Raw genomic sequence first — 21,076 nt, 5'->3', positions numbered from 1 at the left:
ATGGAATGGGAATACTCACGCTCTTTGCTGACCCATTGTGAGAGGAATTGTTATTCAGTTTCTAGAAGGTATACAATATATATATATACTTTGAGACTGTTATAATAAAGAGTACAAAAGGCATACATATTAGGGCTACTCAGCATCTACATATAGCTGAAAAAGATAATGATAACCTGACAATTGTAAAGCTCAGAAGTGACATAGTTTCTAAATGAAACAATAAGATATTGAAAACTCACTTTTACTATAAAATTATTACTTCAGATACTAACACAACCTCAGATTTTTGGTCTGTATAATCTAAATGGAATAATTACAATTATACTACTAAAGCAAGCTAAGAGTAATATAAACAGTGTGTAAACTGCTGTTTAATTAATCCACAGCAGCATGTTCATTGTCATGTGTGCAAGTAAATCTAAATTATTTTAGTCAGTTAGTTGGCAATCTCCTTAAAAGTAACTGTGAAAAAGAATGTCACTGCAACAACTGCATTCTGACGGGTGATCAGATATGTGCAGAAATACATATGTAAATGTTATTACCTTCTTCTCCTAGTAGTAAATACTAAATCACCAGTGTTTTTCTTGAGTGGAAAATGAGATATCAAAATAATGTTGAAAACATATGCTGGGATGGATTTTGTGGATTGGAAGACTGCTTAATATAAAGGTGGTATTCCCATTAATGTGGTGAAACAGGAGGCTCTCTACATCTGATATTCATAAATACTCTGTTGTAAAACGTTGTTTTCAAAATTACCTATAAGGCTCAAAAGCCAAAAAGAAAATGAAAAAGAAATCAAGTTTATGTTGATTGGCTCCTTGGTTTCTGAACATTTATTATCCAAGCTAAAGAAATCAACAACAGGATACGTTTTCATTAATCTTTTATGTACATAGAAAATCAAGAGGATATTTATTGATCTCATTATTATAGGAAACACTTTTTTAACCTTCCCTTGACAAAAAACATTGACTATTAATAGACTTTCCTAAACTGAACTTTATAGATTCAGTAATTTGAACGTTCAACCCATAGACTTACAGGGTATCATTTCATGTGAATTAGAGGTTAGCTCTGCAATGAATTTGTGTTGTGGTAGCACCTGGATAATAATCTTTGATTATTATCATGACAGACACTGCAAGTATGATATGTAATTATCTAAAGGAGTTACAATTGCAACATTTTTTCCTTGCATGGTTGTAAAGAAGGTTTATATTGCATTTCAAATAATGTTTTTTGGACTTGTATTATTATTCAGAATTTCTCAAAGTATACATACAGCTTAATCATCCCAGCCCCACTGAACTACTACTTGAGACTCTTTGATTGATTTCTTTGGCCTTTGAATGAAGCTCATATTCACTTTGTTGTTTTGCTTTGTTTTCTTTTCCTTCATTGGAGTTGGGTTTGCCACGGTAACAAAAGAAGTGATCACCAGAGGCATTAAAATGCTTGATAGAAATTTCCCTGTATAAGACTGAGGATGAAGGCCGTTTATTCCTTTGATTTGGGCAACATCACCCCTACAGCTAAACTTGCCAATACAAAGAAGGATTGTCATCTTGTCAATGTCAAAGAAGTTGTCGTCTGGTTATAAAAGTGCATGGGGAAAAATAAATAAATAAAAAAACACCATAGGAAAATGCAGGTAGATTCAGAGTGAAAACAAGTATGGTAATGGTCCCCCCTCCACCAAAAAGAGCAACTATTTTTTCAACATCTTTGCTTCTTTCGCGTCTATGATGATGTATACAATAGGGATACCTTTTTGTGCATTGCTTGCATAATACTAAGCCTTGAAGAGCCTTCAGCAAAATAGCTAAAAGCAAATTAAAGTATACACAGGCATTATACACATAAAAATTCTCATTATCAAATTTGATTACTAAAATTAAAATTTGCAAACAGAGCAGTTCCTAGAAAGAAAAAGAATGAGCTTTTCCTGAAGGTGCTAGGATGTATCTTGAAGTATAAGGGCATACGCATTTCAGAGTTGTCATCACTTGAAGAAGTAGGTCATCTTTGTGTTGTTGTAATCTGTATTTCATCTGCTCAAAATAAAATGGAATATTTAATAGTCCCCACCATATTAAATCTGAAGAGCAGGTAAATCCTGACATATAGGAAAAACACTGGCTCTTTGTACTTCTCTGGTAATTTGCAGCAGTGTTTGCAACTTTCTTGCAAGTGTTAACGTTTGGTGGGGGATAAAAAAGAAGGGATCGTTAGTAATAACAAATCAGCTGACAACGTACCAAGAGTACTTTTAATTTTTTAATGGAGATGAAGCAAATCTTAGGGCGTTAGAAATAACTGTCTGATTGTTCTACCTTTCTTCCACAGAATAATTATTTCAACATCCAAGATATGTCTATTCAGAAAGTCAGAGTCCCTGGAGGCTTCTGTTAGTAAGCAAGTATACAAATTTGAATAGAAAATGTTAAGGATTGGGAAAAACAAAAAAGAGGATCCAAGCAGTGGTTGCACATCATTACTGAATTTAAAGACTCCGGAGCAGTTTGGGGAATAAATAGGCAATATCCAGTTTACTGGTCAAGGCCAATGTGTCTTCTTCTATATCCTTATGTTCTCATTTATCACTCTACTTTAAATAACTAAAGTAGCTAAAATGTAAAGAATTTAGGGTCATTTTCCTCCACAGGAGATCTTTTTTCCTACCTGGCAATTTACTCATCTCTCTTAATTTGACAAATCATTTCATGGTGTCACAGATTCAGTTATTTTTCTGGTATTCCAGGTATGTTGAGCGTGTAATGGTTTAATTTTTACTTGTAAAATAAATGATACTTTCAAAAGCAAAAAGTTATATGATACAGTCTTATTCTAGTAAATATGTATTGACTTTTAGCATATGGCCCTTTTCTTTGTCACAAGGATCAATTCAATTATCTTTCAAATTATTTTCTAAAACTTTGTAAACATTTGAGTTGTACTAATACAGCTGTAGTTACCAGGAGCAGTTCTTCTTAAAATAAATGAGAGCAGATATGAGTTATATGTAGGTTAGCTGTGTGTCAGTTGGTTTGGATGGATTATATATATCTTACAGTTATATTAGTACATGGTTTTCCATAAAGATTCTGTTTGATAATGTGATTATATTAGGTAGTGAAAGCTAACATAATTTATTTTTTCACAGATGTGCTTCATCCTTTCTTCTGTTCCTATATTAGTTTTATTATTTTCCTTTACTAAGAGCAGTGAGGAGGAAGAATTAGGAAGGGATAAAGGTATGCTCCAGATATGACAAAGAAATTAATTATTTGGCCTCCAAATGAAACTAAAACATTTGACTTCAGAGGTAAATTTAGAGATGTTCTGTGGGAAGTGTTTATTTTCACCTTAACAAATACATTAGGTACTTTGAGTTACTTTCAGTTAGTTTACCAATTGGTGTTTGCCAGGAGAGGGTAATCTATCTATCAACATTGCAGTATCCATCAACATACTGCAATGAAAAATCCTTGAACGGCAGAGAGATGGAGTAGTAGACCTATTGTTTTCAACTTGAACTCCTCTGGCATTGTGGCATTTTCAAAAGCAAAGGAACTGAAATGCTTGAGCCTTTGCATGACACTTTAAAAAATTAACAGTTGCAATGAATGTTAGATGTATGAACTTTTCACGATGGAATTTGTTTATTATAAAACCAAATGAGGAGGACATTGTAACACAGCTTCTTTGTACTGTCCAGCAATAAGAGTTTGTTTGGAAAACACAGTGGGAGAGCCACAGACTTAAAATATTAAAGCACATTGATATTGCTTGTGATACCAAGGATAATGTCTACTGCCAATTCAGGAACCAAGGAGTGTGAATATTTCTGTAAAGAACTACAATTTATCTAGTGAAGACTGCTGAAGGAAGATTATGTCCATTTCCCAAGTCCTAATAATTTGGGTTGACAGGCTAACTGAAAAGATAGCCTAAGGAAAAACTAGCATTCAGGGCATGAGGTTAACTGAGGAAAAGTTGAGTCTTAAACCGAGGCATATGACTTCATGGTACAAAATTCAATTTACAGAGAACCATTCTGACAGTGAATTAGGAGCTAGAGGGCTGGTGATATAAGATTTGTATAGGTTATTTTGTGATCAAATATCTTCATGATTATAAAAAGATTGCATTTTAAAACACATAGCTTGAGAGATGTATTTTCCATGCCTACATAGCAACCCTAAGAAAAAAAAAGAAAAAAAAGAAGTGATAATTAGATACAAATATAACAAATGTCCAAGACGACAATGGCAAGATTCATTAAATCACTGTGTATCTAGACAATTCCAGGTCATTTCACTAGCACCACTTACATCAGTATGGCAGGAAGGCAAGATTAGAACTTCCATCTCTTGACAAGGTTTAGCACAATTTGCCAATTCACTCATCATCAACTGCCTTTGCTCATATTTATTACTGCTACTTTCATTTTTAAGAGACTTGTTCTATGATGTCTTCAGCTCTACTGTGTTTGAATCTAAGAAGGGGCATGTGTATGAGCAATGGAGGCTACAGTTGCAGAGGTACTAAGTGCTACCTTACCAACAAAGCTAGAAAAAGTGATGAGTCAAATGCGGATGTGTACAAAAGGTACAAGCATAGAGACGCTACAAAAGAAATGTGTTACCAGGAAATAAATGGAAACAATGTCATGCAGAAATGGAACTGTGAGAAGAACTTGTGCATTTAATGTATAAAGTAGCATGTTCATTAAATATATATGTAGTAAGTATGTGAAATGGAGCAAACTCTTGACCCATGGATTATTTCATGGTAGAAGACAATTATTATTATTATTTATTATTTTTTAATGAAGTAAAAGATAGTTAAGGCTAGCTTCTGAGAAGCTTAATAACATTTGAGTATTATTCCCATGTTCTGTACTGAAATAAGCTCTATTGACATAAGTAGTAATGGTAACATTTCTGCCTACTTTGTGAAAGAATTTATTGGTCTTTTTGAATCTACAATAACTTTAAAATAAAAATAAGCTGTCATAATTATCTAGTCAGCTTTGTGTAGTAGCCTTTTCAGTCTTTCTGAGAAAAGAATCAAAAAATACTATGAAATTGTTTCTTTATTCTGTGTTCTATTTATAATAAAAAATATCTGGTATATTTAGAATTCCTGATAGTACTACTATCATAATTTTTGTGGATTTAAGACCAAATTAGTTTCTAGATGTATTAATTCCATTTTTAGGTTATAAAACATAGTTCACAGCATAGTTATGTTTTCCAGTATTGATTTCTAATTTCTAAACAGGCCACACCAAAAAGAAAGGAAGCTATAGTTAAAAAATAATAAATAAATAAATAAATAAATAAATAAATAAATAAATAAAATCCAGGGAAATCCCTAACAGGAATATTTTCAAGAAAGCTAATTTTTATTTTGCACATTCTTCACAAATGAAGCTGTTTTTATTCCTATTATCTCCTTTGGAGGGTTATATTTTAATGTTTTAGTGTTTTTATCTACAGAAAAAAAAATAAATCTAATAGTCTTATACAGATCTGCATTCAGTTAGGAATTACAAAAGGTATAGTAACTATTAGGGCCTTGACTGCATTTAGAGACAGATGATTCAGTGAATAAACTCCATTTATTGGGACAACATTGCCAAATGTTTTTTTATAAATATGTATTTGTGTCAAGTAACAGGACTCACTAATTTGATCATTTTCTATAGAAGTAGAAAATTAATACATAAGGCAATTGTTAGATGACCTGAATGATAGTGTGTGCCATCATGCAATCTTGTACCCAAAATTAATTTCTTCAAAAAAAAACATTTTATACATTAAATAGACTTTAGCTGCACTTCAACAAAACTAGCCTACCTACCCAAGGTTTTTAGATTTTATCTCACATTCAATTGTCATTTCATGTGAAATTCTTGTCATTTACATTTAACTTGTTAGCTTAATCTTTTTGCTTAATCTTTTTTTTCCCTTTTTTTTTTTTTTTTTTTTTTTTTTCCAAAGGGGTAGCACAATACTAGTTGTTCGGTTAGTTAGTTTTCTGTATTTAAAATTTCTTTTTGCTGTTCTAAAGAAACTGTACCCCAAAACCCACTGGAAACTGTCTCATGTAGTAGCTAGGCAACTGGCAATAAGATCTTTTGCAGACTTGTCCTTGTCTTCCGGATTTTCTGTGAAGAAGAGTAAAAGACAGTATTCAGCAGAGATTAAGTAGTAAAGAGAGCAAACATATACTTTCTTTGGGGTTACTAACTTAACCAGTGATACATACACACAAATTCAAGAAAGGAACATCATTTATGAAGAAAAACACAAAGGTCCATGAATCCCAGTTCATCTTCTTTTACTCAGATTTATGAAATTAGAGGCAGATTTTGGTGGATTATAGTCTTCAGGGAAAAAAAAAAAAGTTTTTAGAAATACATAAGCAAACTTTGTACATAAAGGTCATCAATACTTAGGGACAATGTAATTATTACATTTCACAATTTATTTTTCTTTTTGTTCAGCCAGGCTTTCTGGAACATGACAGACTTCATTTTTTTTTTAGAAAGGTATTGTGGATCATCCTGCAGGAGCAGCAGACAAAGAAAAGGCCTGTTCAGTGCGCATAGCATAGAGCTTACAAGTATTTTAATGGCAACTGTACCAGCTGAAAACACAACATGATTTTACTGTTAAGTTTTCAAATAAATAACTTCATATGTTTGTTGTATCACAGGTACAGGAATGGCTGTGCTTAAACTGCCAGACCCAAAGGGCAATGTCAGGACAACTTGGGGATATGGGCAAGGTGCCACTTCCAAAACCAGGCCCTTCACAACCAGTATCTAAACCACCTGCAACTCCTCAAAAACAGCCTGTGCCTGCTGTCTCACATTCCCCTCAGAAGACTTCCACACCGCCTACTCCAGCAGCCGCAAAACCTAAAGAAGAACCAGGCGTTCAGAAGGAAGTTCCAAAGCTTCAGCAGGGGAGGTTGGAAAAAACATTGTCAGATGATAAAATCCAGCAAGGAGTTCAAAAAGAAGATGCAAAACTTAAGCAGAGCAAACTTTTCAAGACACCCTCAGCTGATAAAATACGTGTCTCTCACAAGGAAGACCCCAGACTCCAGCAAACAAAACTGACAAAGACACCCTCATCTGATAAAATTTTACATGGAGTTCAAAAGGAGGATACAAAATTTCAAGAGGCAAAACTGGCAAAAACATCTTCAGCAGATAAAATTTTGCATGGAGTTCAGAAGGAAGACATAAAAATTCAAGAAGCAAAATTGGCAAAGTTACCCTCAGCTGACAAAATTCTACATGGAATTCAGAAGGAAGACCCAAAACTCCAACAGATGAAAATGGCAAAGGCACTATCAGCTGACAAAATCCAGCCTTCAGCTCAGAAGGAAGATGCACAACTTCAGGAGGTGAAATTGTCCAAGGCTGTTTCAGCTGATAAAATTCAACATGGAATTCAGAAAGAAGATCCAAATCTTCAACATGTGAAAATTGCAAAAGCTTCTTCAGTGGAGAAAATCCAACAGGAAGCTCAAAAAGAAGAATCAAAACTTCAGCAAGAAAAGCTGTCAAAGACACTTTCAGCAGATAAAATTCCTGCAACAGTAAGTCCAGATCAAAAGAAAACTTTAAGCAAATTTGAAGAAGATAAAAAACCTCTGCTCCCAGAAAAGAAGGCACCACATTCAGAGGACAAAAAAGAGCAAATTATAGCTGAGGCAAAAGACCATGTTGCTGTACATAAAGGAGAAGTTGAAGCACCTTGTGAGGAACTGTATGCAAAGAAACAAGAGGATGCTAAGAAAGAGGATTTGACAACTGGGATTACCCAAATGGTTTTGAAAGCTGAAAAAGCTGAGGAAGAAGAAACTCCCGTTCAAATGTCACGTGTGCTAAGATCTGACCATGTGGAAACAGTGAGAGAAAAAATGGTAAGTGGCTTTTTCCCCCTCCCTTTCTTTCTTTCTCCTTTCCTCCCTCCCTTTTTGCTACAATTTAGAATCTGATTCTGATGGACTCTGTGTCTTCCTTCCCTCCCTGTATCTTTATTGTTATTCTCTGTACAAGATGATTCTTAATGATAAAATCAATGACTCCTGTTTGATAAGAGTGAGTTACCAGTTAGTTCTGTTGTTTAAGTGCAACTTTCAAATAGTTCTGGCATGATTTTCCATTTAAATAATTAAGCATTTGAAAGTAAATCAAAGTTTCTGTTCAAACAGTTTTCAAATACTTCTGATTTATTTACCTGCTTCCATGGACTCTCAAGGCTTTGGAGTTTAATTGTTGAAGTGGGAACATTTTCATTGTTCTTAATCACAAAAGCAAATGAGATGTGATGGCAAAAGGTGCTGTGTTTTTCACTACCAAAGTATAATTATAGAATCGTAGAATGGTTTGGATCAGAATGGAACTTAAAGGTCATCTAGTTCCAAACTCCCTTCCATGGGCACGGACATATTCCACTAGATGAGGTTGCTTATCCAGCCTGATGGGCCAGATCTAGTGCAGTGCTCTGCAGGGGAAGGGAGGTTGGGCACTCTACTGCAAGCTGTGCCAGGCCAGCCAGGCTCAGGGCCAGACAACTATTCCGGCCTTCTTTTATTTAGCAATACAAGCATGATCAGCAAGCCCACAACAGTCAGTTTTCTATAAAGCAGGAGGTATTTCGTAAGAGAAATGCGTTCTTCAAAATGAAATGATTTCAAAACAGCCCAGTACTATTGTATGTATCAAAAACAGTCTGGTTTGTCACGAGGTCCTTCAAAGGTCCTCTTGCAGTGATTTCAGCATGTTCTCTTCTGTCCCGTCTGGAAAAGACCAGCATCCTGGTTTCTGGAGAGCTGCTGTCATTCGTACTCACTGTCTCACCTGAGCTCTTGCCTGCCATTCTTGTGGCAAACCTCAGTCAACACGACTTTGCAGGGGCTCTTTAGACCACTTGACAATAAAGAATGTAAAGAGAATCATATAATGGTTTGGGTTGGAAGGGACCTTAAAGATCACCCAGTTCCAACCCCCTGCCACGGGCAGGGACCTCTTACTAGACCAGGTTGCTCCAAGTCCCCTCTAGCCTGGCCTTGAACACTTCCAGGGATGGGGCATCCACAGCTTCTCTGGGCAACCTGTTCCAGTGCCTCAGCACCCTCAGAGTAAAGAACGTCTTCCTTATATCTAATTTAAATCTACCCTCTTTCAGTTTAAAGCCATTCCCCCTTGTCCTACATTTCCTGACAAAGAGTCCCTCCCCAGCTTTGTCCTACATTTCCTGACAAAGAGTCCCTCCCCAGCTTTTCTGTAGGTCCTTTTAGGTATGGGAAGGTTGCTAAAAGATCTCCCCAGAGCCTTCTCTTCTCTAGGTTGAACTCCAGCTCCCCAGCCTGTCTTCATAAGAGGTGCATCAGCTCCTTGATCACCTTCATGGTGCTCCTCTAGACTCTTTCCAGCAGGTTCATGATCTTCGTGTGCTGGACCCCCTGAGCTGAATTGTATTCAGCATTCCATGTTGGGTCATATGAAAGCCAACCAGAGGGGGAAAATAAACTCCCTTGGCCAGTCTGCTTTTGTTTGATGCAGCCCAGGATACAGTTGTCTTTCTGGGCTGCAAGTTCACATTGCCAGCTTATGTTGAGCTTCTCATCCACCAGCACCCCCAGGCCCTTCTCCTCAAGGCTGCTTTCAGTCCATTCTCCACACAACCTCTATTTATATTCGGGATTGCGCTGTTCCAGGTGCAGAGCCTTGCACTTAGTCTTGTTGGCAAGGTTTGCATGGACCCAACTCTCAGGCCTCTCCAGGTCCGTCTGAATGGCATTCCTTCCTCCAGCATGTCGAGTGCAACACTTTGCTTGGTGTTGTCTGCAGACTAGTTCACAGTGCATTCAATCCCACTGTCCAAGTCTCCAACAAAGCTGTTAAATAATGCTGATCCCAATAATAAACATTTGAGGAATATATTGTGATTTCTGAGCATGGTATATTAATGTATGCAACCTTTACATCTTTTTACTATTTCATTTGCCTATCCCAAGTGGAAAACTACTTTCAAGTTGGGTTTTTGGTGGGCTGTCAAGTCAGATCAATGGATGAGTTTATGATAATATGTATTAGATGGCTGCATTTCTAAAAAATTTATTTTCTGAATCTGAAGTCAGTAACAAGTACTTACAACAATAACTTACCTGCTTAAGTGGGTAACGTAGAAAATTTGTTGAGAAATTACAAATCATGTGTGTGGGGTATTTTTTGCTTGTTTGTTTTTGTTTCAGTACTGCAAGTTAGGTGTTGATCATTATGTTAGAAAACTAGGAGTAGGTTGAAGAAGACTTTAACATTTGCCAAAATTATGTTTCCTAATAATATCAGTCAATAAGTAATGTAGTAATGTTTTGTTTTGTTTTGTTTTTCTATTTTTTTTTTGATAACCAAGGTATTTGACCAGAAAAATAATGTGATTTGGAAATTGTACTGTGGCATGTTCTGTTAAAAATACGATTATTTTTAGAAATCAAATTCCCTGTCTGAGATGCAAATCCCATCACATGATGTGTTCACTCCTCTTCATGGTATCAAAAGATAGGATATCATCTGATTGTACCAAGGGAATGTCAATTATGATCCGAGTAACATAGCCAGAGTCCTCCCTTCTGGAAGAAACAAGGAGATCTAACAACAGGGAATATTAGCTTGATTATTTTATATTAGACATGAGGCACTATTGCAGGATTTTCCAAGAAGAGCAAGCTTAATTTAACAAAATGTCTCTTCTGCATTTTTTTCTTTTTTTTTTTTTTTCTTTTCCTGGACAAATTCTGAAAACTGAAGTAGACAGATTTTTTGATGTTCTTGTTAGAAATACTATTTTTTATGTTCAAAAAATCTCTAAGGAAAAGTTTATCACATACTAGTCTCAATCCTGTTTTCATTTCATTGTCATTTTTGTTTTCTACAAAGATGAGAAAGCATGTGGCACTCCAGACAAATCTAAGATACATATACTTGATTCTGTCTCTGATTGCAACACATTTTTATTGTAAATTAATTGATGATTTCTAATTATCCGTTGATATATTATGAGGTACTCACATGCCTATATTTCACCTTTCTTTCTCTTATGTTTTATTTGCTCCTACTGTCTTTAGCTTTCTTTTACTTGTGTTATTGGATTTTGAAGAACACTTAGATAAAGATTAGAAAGTATAATAGATTAATGCAAAAAGAAAATGCATAGATATCCTCTTTTAGGTATTTTTAAAAATAGAGCACTCTGAAATACAAAACACCTGAATGAATGAAAAAGGAATAGCTAGTTTTAAACACAGTTCTCTTCCCCTCACTATCTCCTCCCCCCAAACAAAAACAAAAACAAAAGCAAACAAACAAACAAAAAAACACCTACCCCCTTTTTGCTCATTGGAAAAATAATTCAAGCAAAAAGAAAAAAAAAAAAAAAGATTTCTGAATGTTATTAAATTTTTTAATGTTTACTGTGCTTTACGTTGTATATTTCTAGATACATTTTTTTTTCTCAAGAGAGGAAGAAATCCTATGACAGAAATGGAAAATGAAAGAACAATTTAAGTGTTGCACACTGATACCATTTGGATGGTTAAATAATAAAAGGTTAAAGGTTCTGATACAGTAAAATCACTGGAATGAGCCTTGGAAAATCTCCCACAGACCTCAATTTTATTTAGAGATCTGCCATCCTTTGAAATAAATGTGAGTCAAATATTTAAATATTTTAAAAATTTGGGCCTCAAATTAAGATTGTAGGTATCATAAAGCAATTTTTCCTTCAAATGTTCCTTTTTCAGTAGTATTTTAATCTATAATTTCTTCAAACAGATGTCAAGGAACAAACTATCTTTGCTCATGATTTATGATTTACAGGTCTTTTTCCTGATAAACTGTCTTTTAATGTGCAGTAGTATTTAGGTGTTCTAACACTATATTATGACATATAATTTTGTGAATATAAAACAGTTGTCTTTGGACCCAAATACAAGAAGTTTACCATATGTACATGAACACATTACAATGCGGTGAGTTGGAAATGTAATTACCACACATCAGCTATATTATGTAAGTGTCCTAATTACTGTCTTCTCATGTTTGCTGAAGAATGATCATGTGCTAATGTTGAATAACTGGATAGAAATTAGTATACTGCAAATTGGAATCATAATTCTGATGTGTGATATTAATGACAAAACACAGACCAGAGAGCCAGAAGAAGGAAGAGGCTTATCTGTAGTCATTTTTTTTTTGTGGGCACAGGTAGAAACAGTTTACTCAACCAGCCTTTCTTTTTCTTTTTTCTTTTTTCTTTTTTCTTTTTTTTTTTTTTTTTTTTTTCTTTAAACAAACTGGATATGGGATATGTCTATTTATTCTATAACGAGAATGACCTTTTTAAAATCATGAGTTCCTCTGCAAATTAAAATTTCTGCAACCGAATGTAATCTTGCTAATTATAAATAATTTTAAAAACTGACAAGACTTTTTTAACATCACAGTTTTCTTTTAAAGGAGTTCTGATTTAATCTGATAACTAATTTGAGTTTTTAAAGCACTTTAAAGCAGTTCCTGTCACTTATTTTAAAATAATTTTAAAAGTGAGGAACTGAAGGAATAAATAGTTTCTAAAGGAAAAAGCTTCTAATGAAAAATAGTTGCATGCTGTATTTTAATTGGAACTGTAGATGTCTCTGGAAAAGTAGGAATGCATTCTACATTAGATCATATTTATGATTGGTACAAGTTAAAGAGATTGCATCTGTTGTTTCTTAATAGTCAACAGCAGCCTATAGCATTTATATGTCTTTTCGTTCATCACGTCTCAAGAAGATTCTTCCATCATTGCATATATATTACAGCTAAATTTGTCAAGTACTAAAAACTGAATAAGCAAACTTTCAGAAAAGAAACACCATTAAATTATTCAGAAATGCCCAGTATTTCAACATGAACCAAAGTACTTCCCACTTCACCAGCAGAAGTGTGCTTTTCTCTTACTGTCTTAAATGCATTTTTCATCTCTAAGAGTTGATACATGATACATATATGTATGATACTTAACAACAGTATACTTTCCTCAGTATTTTGTTATTCTAAAAATCTTATGTTTAATCATATGTTTACAAGTTTGGCAATGATGTCTTTGTGTGTGATACATACATGCTAACATTGTCCAAAACAGATTACATTTAAGAACAGATGCGGCTAATGACAATGCCTTAGTTCTCAGGCTGCATAAAAAAGGCAAAAAAAACGCACCAAGACTAAAGATTGTTTATTATATGTTGCAAGCATATGACCTCAAAACATGATGTGCAGAATAATTTTTTCATGGCAAATCACAGGAAAGATAATTCTACATATAAAAGTAATAGAAAATGTATTTTTATCTTAGTAGCCTTAAAAAAGAAAGCTGGATTTTCTTATCGCCTTCATTATTAGTGATAAAGAAAGTCTCTAGTAACTGTAGAACTTTTTCTTCTCATTACTGTACAAATAACACTTTTCCCACCACGGTTTCCTATTACTAATAGCAGTGATGCTATGTCATACACTGAGGTCCAACAACAGGGCAGGCAATAATAATACTCATTTCCGTATCTTCTTGGTTGGTCATTGGATACCACACATTGGATTAAGAGATAATGGTACCATTACAGATTAGAAGAAGAATGCCTAAGGTTGTTCCTTGTCCACTATCTTTTTGCCTATCTCTTTCTGATCTTAACTAATGTGTTGATGCCTTTTGTCTCTACTTTACAAGTCATTGTACCACTTCACCTCCCTATGGAGAACTAAGATCTGAGATCTTATAGGATCTTCTTCTGAGATTCACTTTCACTATCACAGAGATCTCACTTCTGAGATTTCGCTTTCACTTTCACAGTTAGTCCATCAACTTCTAGGAGACCTTCTGAGCTTGAACAATGTTTGAGTTTTCTAGAAGCTAATCCAAATTGATCCCAGTGTGTGCAATTGGACATGTTTTTATAAATACGGACATATTGGAAATAAAATAATGATTAAATATCATTGCTGAAATTGTTACAGGGGGCATATTTCTAGATGAAAAAATAACTTGGGTTTTAATGGATTCTGTTTTGGTTTGGTTTGGTTATTTTTTTTAAATAATCTAAGCAATGTCCCTTAAATATTTTTTTATTTAGTAGAGGGAACAAAAATAAAAATAAATAAATAAATCTGCAATTATTTGGGCTGAAGAATATCCAAGTGTACCTTTTCCATAAAGAGTGATGAAGTGTTGAAGTGGTGATGACTTCCCAAATTCATTTGGAGTATTATTGGAGTTTTGTCCAATATGATTATGATTAATCACAGCTTAATCATTAGAGTTATCCTTAGAAATATTTATTATTATTATTACCAAGCAAATTTTAAAGTTACATTCAAATTATAATTAGCACTGTCATGATTTTCTTAGTGTATTTTTTTTTCTTTTTTTCTTTCTTCTTTTAACTCAATATATTGCTAAGGAAGTTGATAAAGCTTTAAATAGAAGGTTAGACCTACTTCAGAAATTATTGACTTAGATTAGGAAAGTTGACAAATTCCTCCATGTGTATTAATGAGGGCCATAAAAATATGAACATCACATCATATCATTAAAATCAGAAGACTTTGGGATGTTTATCCTCAACTTACTAGTGGATACAGGGACCCTTTGTAAGATTACCAGCTAAAATAACAGCTAAGATGACCTGTCATATGGAGAGTGAGCTATTTCATTAGCTGAATCATGAAATTCTTTCACAAAATATTGCATTTTGCATCTGGGAGAAACTGGGAGGAGGCATTTCATAGCTGGGATGAGGAAAACTCTGGTATGAAAATATTTGCTGTAGGATGTTCTTGGTATTTTTGTTATCCAAATAAGGAGATAGAGTTGTGTGTCATTCAGAGTGGTATAAAGGAATCTTAGAGAAAGACTAAGTGTATTTAGTTAGGAATAAGAAGGAAAATATTGGTTGTGATGTTCAGTTGCATATGCCTGCCTTTTCTTCCTTATTTCCTTTGATCAGTAGCTGACCATTTTGCTTAAATCCCTTCAATTACATTTCCCTAGCAGCAGCTTACCTCTGCATTACAAATTTACTGATTTTTTTTTTTTTTTTTTTATGAGCTCTTCAGAAAGTGGTTGTACAGTACCGAACTGAAGATATGGGGACTTTCCAGATCATATGAACTCATGCTTCCGTACTCCGTGTGTTCCAATGCATGTTGCAATGCATAACACTCAAATTGACCAAAATAACACTTAAAATAACCAAAAAAAACAACAACAACAAAAAAAAAAAAAAGCAAGCCCCAGAAATACTGCAGGATGATGTTTGGCAAGCTATATTTATATCTAGAAATGTGTAGGCAGTTTTGAAGCAAAAGTAATTAAATATTAATTTAAATTACCCCCCCCCCCAAAAAAAAAAAAAAAGTATATTACACAATTATAGGTTATCATTAGATAGGATTCTGAAAACAGTTAACTACAGTATTTGGTTGTATTTATAAACAAAAGATAATCTTACAACTGATGAAACTAGTTGCTGATGTGGACAGTCATGTAAAACATAGCTAAATGTCAAAACTCAGAATTTGAGGATCTTTTAGTATTGTTTTAATAGGTTTGCAAAACAGAATTCATGTTCAGTCATTTATGGTTTAATATAATTTGATTTAGAATATTTTTTTCATCTGAGACATTAGATCATCTTTTAGAAAAAAAAATAGACGCGTATTTAATTGCCTGGAGACATTAAGAATGTATATATAAGTATATACACATGCATATGTATTTATTTTTTTAGGAAAAGGAGGATGACAAATCAGACACATCAAGCTCTCAGCAACAGAAAAGTCCACAAGGTCTGAGTGACACCGGGTATTCTTCTGATGGGATATCAAGTTCACTTGGTGAAATTCCAAGTCATATCCCCAGTGATGAAAAGGATTTACTCAGAGAATCTAGTAAAAAAGACCCTGTTTCACAAGAAAGTCCACCGAGCCCCTCGGATCTAGCTAAATTGGAAAGTACTGTCCTGTCTATTTTGGAAGCTCAGGCAAGTACACTTTCTGATGAAAGATCTGTGAAGAATAAAGAACTTTATGAAACATACAGTGAACAGACAAAAGAACAGCATAAAACAAAGCCTTTGCCAGTCACTCCAGAATCTTACAGTTCGGATGAGGAAGACTTAGTAGCTATTCATGAAGGTGAAGGAACCATTGTAGAAGATGGCAAAGCAAGTGCTTCCTCCCAAGCTGAATACAAGGAAGGAGATGGAGGGGATGACATACCAGCAAGAAGGCAACGGTATGATTCTGTGGAAGATAGCAGTGAGAGTGAAAACTCACCTGTCCCAAGGAGAAAAAGAAGAGCTAGTGTTGGTTCTTCAAGTAGTGATGAGTACAAACGAGATGACAGTCAGGGATCGGGTGATGAGGAAGACTTCATTAGAAAACAAATTATAGAGATGAGTGCTGATGAAGATGCCTCAGGTTCTGAAGATGATGAGTTCATTAGAAATCAGCTCAAAGAGATCAGTGTAACTGAAAGCCAAAAAAAAGAAGATGTGAAAAGCAAAGCCAAAGGAACTGCTGGAAAACATAGAAGAATGGCACGGAAAAGTAGTGCAGGCTATGATGAGGATGCAGGAAGACGACATTCATGGCATGATGATGATGATGAGACTTTTGATGAAAGTCCAGAACCAAAGTACAGGGAAACTAAAAGTCAAGACAGTGAGGAACTTGCTGTAACAGGAGGAGGAGGTCTTCGGCGTTTCAAAACAATAGAATTAAATAGTACAATAACAAACAAATATTCTGAGGCTTCTGAACAACAGAAAGGTATCTTATATTTTGATGAAGAACCTGAGCTAGAGATGGAGAGTCTTACAGATTCACCAGAAGACAGATCTAGAGGAGAGGGGTCTTCTAGTTTACATGCTTCAAGTTTCACACCAGGTACATCTCCCACTTCAGTGTCATCACTTGATGAAGACAGCGACAGCAGTCCTAGTCACAAAAAACTAGGAGGGGAGAGCAAGCAACAGCGCAAAGCTAGGCATAGGTCACATGGTCCTCTTCTTCCAACTATTGAAGATTCTTCAGAAGAAGAAGAACTACGGGAAGAGGAAGAATTGCTAAAGGAACAAGAGAAACAGCGTGAGTTAGAACAGCAACAAAGAAAAAGTTCTAGCAAGAAATCTAAAAAAGACAAGGATGAACTGAGAGCTCAGAGAAGAAGGGAACGTCCAAAGACTCCTCCAAGTAATCTTTCTCCCATTGAAGATGCATCTCCAACAGAAGAATTACGACAGGCAGCAGAAATGGAAGAGCTTCACAGATCTTCCTGTTCTGAATATTCACCTAGTATTGAGTCAGATCCTGAAGGATTTGAAATTAGCCCAGAAAAGATAATAGAAGTTCAAAAAGTTTACAAGTTGCCTACTGCTGTCTCACTATACTCACCAACAGATGAACAACCAGTTGGAGTTCCAAAAGAAGAAAGCAGTCAAAAGACATTGAAAAGTGCTGAAGAGGTATATGAGGAAATGATACATAAGACCCATAAGGCCAAGCCATTTCCAATTTCAAATGAAAAAGATGAGGTGTTTGAAAAAGAATCATTATATGGTGGAATGCTAATAGAGGATTATATTTATGAATCTTTAGTAGAGGATACCTACAATGGAACTATTGATACTAATCTTGTAATGAGACAAGATGAGAATAATGAGTATATACAGCAGAGAGGAAAAGAGAAAAAAATAAGAGCTTCAGAACAGATCTATGAAGAACCACAGAAAATTACTGATCTACAGGAAGACTACTATAGTGTAGAGCCTTTACATTCAATTGTGCCTCAAGAAGATATTGTTTCTAGCTCTTATATTATTCCAGAAAGTCATGAAATAGTTGTATTAGACAGCACAGTAAATTCCACTACTGAGGAAAAGCAGTTGTTAGATGCAGAAGCTGCTTATGAAGAGCTTATGAAAAGACAGAGAATGCAGCTAACCCCTGGGTCCAGTCCAACACAGCCAACTTCAGGTTTTGTTCCTACATCTGATACAAAGGTATCTAGTGTTGGAGAAGCAGTGGATAGTACATCTTTAACGTCAAGCACTACTTCAGTAATCTCAGATGTATCATCTCTCAGTAGCACAGCACTTTCTATTCCAGATGTTAAAATAACTCAGCATTTTACAGCAGAGGAAATTGAAGATGAATACTTAACAGATTATGCCAGAGAAATTCAAGAAATAATTTCTCATGAAACATCAATGTTGACATACTCTGAAACATCAGAAGGTGCTGCATCAGTTTTACCCTCTGATACAGCTTCTTTAACATCATCTACATCTTCAGTTTGTACCACAGATAGTTCATCACCTATAGATAGTGCAACCACAGGTTATGTAGATACAGCAGATGCTGTAAGTAAACTAGCAGATTCTGAAGATGTCAGGATAATAGCCCAAATTCCCTTAACGTCTACAAAAGAGTACTCTGAGGTGAGCATGCCTTATGAATCTGTTGCTGGAGCCACTAAAAGGCCAGCTATAGCCTCAGATATGGAGAGGGTGGATCAAGCTGCAGTTTGTTTGCCTGAAACTGCACCTTCATTAGTGTCTACTACAGTTACAAAACCCCAGCAATATGCAACTGATACCATTACATTTGATACCTCCAAAGCAGAAAAGGTTGCAGCTAGAAAAATGAAAAGTACAGTAGAGGCTGGCATTATCAAAATTCATCATGAAGATTTAAACAAAGAATTGAGCGTTGATATGACAAAGATTAATTTGACTGGTGCTGCATCTGAGCAACCACCCACACATATAGCATCAGTTCAAGTTAAAGAGCCTGCATCAGAAACATCTTCTGTACCTACTCCCAGTGTTGTAAGTAAGACCATCATGGTCTCTGTGCCTTCCTCAGCTCCTGTTCCAACATCCAAAATATTTTCACTTTTTAGAAGCTCTTCTTTGGATTCTTCTGCACAACCTTCTCCATCCCCACCTACTCCTCCTCCACCACCACCTCCTCCACCATTACCTCCACCTATTTTACCCAAACCAGCCATTTATCCGAAAAAGAAGTCACAGATTAAGACTCCAGTGACAACAGCACCCACAATGGTACCTTCAGTCACAAGTGTTGCAACACTGGAGTCCACAGCTGTTTTAAAGAATCATGTGGTACCTATCACAAAAACATACACCCCAACACCACCTCCTGTACCACCCAAACCATCCTCCATTCCAGCAGGGCTCGTTTTCAGTCACAGGCCTACTGAGGTAACAAAACCTCCAATTGCTCCTAAACCAGCGGTTCCTCCACTCCCAATAACTGTTCATAAGCCAGCAGAAACACAGGTGAAACCAATAGGTTTGTCATTGACTTCAACTATGACTCTGAATTTGGTTTCTTCAGCTGAATACAAAATAGCATCTCCCACATCCCCTTTGTCTCCACACTCTAACAAATCATCACCAAGGTTGACAAAACCCTCACAGGAAACCTATGTTGTCATCACATTGCCATCTGAGCCTGGAACTCCTACAGAAGCTATCACTAGTCAGGCTGTTACCAGCTGGCCTTTAGAAGCACCTTCTAAAGAACAGATTCCCCAGCCTATGCAACCAATTTTTACTCCATCCATGAAAGCTATGGAAATTCCGAGTATGGCAGATCAGAGTATGTATATTTCAGCTGCTTTGCAAACTATCCCTGTCACAACACAATCAACTTTTGAAAAAGTACCTAGTTCAAAATCAGAAGCAGTAACAACAGAGGTAGCCAAGACTACAGTGTCTGTAGCGAAGGGCCCGATGCCCAGTGTTGGTTTAGGTAGTGTCGCTATTACTATACCTCCAGAACCAATACATATAGTAGATCAACCCAGGTATAGAGAGAATGGAAGATTCCATCCTTTGGGTGATGTCATTGATCTTCGCACTTTAACTAAGATGGATATTGAAGTGCGAGACAGCTGTATGGATCTGTCTGCTGTTTCCATGGATGTGAGAAGGCTAATGCCAGCAAGTGACATATGTGGGCGGCCAGTAAGTACAGTCCAGCCAGCTATAATAAATCTTAGCACTACATGTGTTGCAGATCCTTCTCTGTCTGTAGTCACTGAGACAGTAACTGTCATGACCTGCACTGCCACTGTAAGCTACACTACCAGTACAGACAGCCTCGTGGATCTGGGACATGCAATGACAACTCCACTGCAGCTAACAACATCAAAACATTTTGAGCCTGCATACAGAGTGACAGACAGCCAGACGTTCTCTGCAAGTAGAGATGAAGTGCCAATAAATTTATCCCTAGGTACTTCAACACATGCAGTGACATGGGCTACTACAAAGCCTGTTACTGTACCACCTGTTGGTGTTACAAATGGTTGGACTGATATCTCGACTTCTCAGGAGCCAATGGAGAGTGGAGCAGTTGACCTTAGCACTACAAAATCCCACAGAACAATAGTAACAATGGATGAAACTACTTCAGGTGTCATAACTACAGTAATAGAAGATGATGAAAAGCCTGTGGATCTCACTGCAGGGAGAAGAGCTGTCTGCTGTGATATGGTTTATAAATTTCCATTTGGTAGGAGCTGTACAGCACAGCAGCCTCCAACTACGCTTCCTGAAGATCGCTTTGGTTACAGAGATGACCATTACCAGTATGATCGTTCAGGATCATATGGCTATCGAGGAATGGGAGGTATGAAACCATCTATGTCTGACACAAATTTATCAGAAGCTGGACTGTTTGCATACAAAAGCAAGAATAGCTTTGATTATCGAGTTGGGGCAACTGATGCAGCAGTAGATCTTACTTCTGGAAGAGTTACTACAGGTCAGTATGACACAGCAGCAGATCTTTCTTTGAAATATGATTTTGATGTTCCTCACCTCATTTTAGGATGATTTTTAAATGTATTTTTATTTTTCCCCTCCTTCTTTTGTTTTGTTTTCTTTTGGACAGTGTGACAAATTA

At 35.8% G+C, this 21,076-nt stretch overlaps 1 protein-coding gene across 16 annotated transcripts in view; it reads left to right on the top strand.

Moving 5' to 3' along the window:
* Positions 1-21,076, top strand: part of PCLO (piccolo presynaptic cytomatrix protein) — a 361,820-nt gene that overhangs the window by 159,562 nt on the left and 181,182 nt on the right. For all 16 annotated transcript variants that reach the window (XR_011092109.1, XR_011092110.1, XM_068669948.1 and 13 more), the window contains exons 4-5: positions 6,736-7,956; positions 15,868-20,935. Coding sequence is in view for 14 of the 16 variants with exons in the window: in XM_068669948.1 (XP_068526049.1) it covers positions 6,736-7,956; positions 15,868-20,935 (6,289 nt within the window). In the remaining 2 variants the exon portion in view is untranslated. The remainder of the gene's footprint in view (positions 1-6,735; positions 7,957-15,867; positions 20,936-21,076) is intronic.

The sequence above is a fragment of the Anas acuta genome, chromosome 1 (genome assembly GCF_963932015.1).
Source record: "Anas acuta chromosome 1, bAnaAcu1.1, whole genome shotgun sequence".
In the NCBI taxonomy this organism is placed as follows: domain Eukaryota; kingdom Metazoa; phylum Chordata; class Aves; order Anseriformes; family Anatidae; genus Anas; species Anas acuta.
Note: the sequence above shows the minus strand (reverse complement) of the source record. Positions and strands in the feature narration are given on the sequence as shown.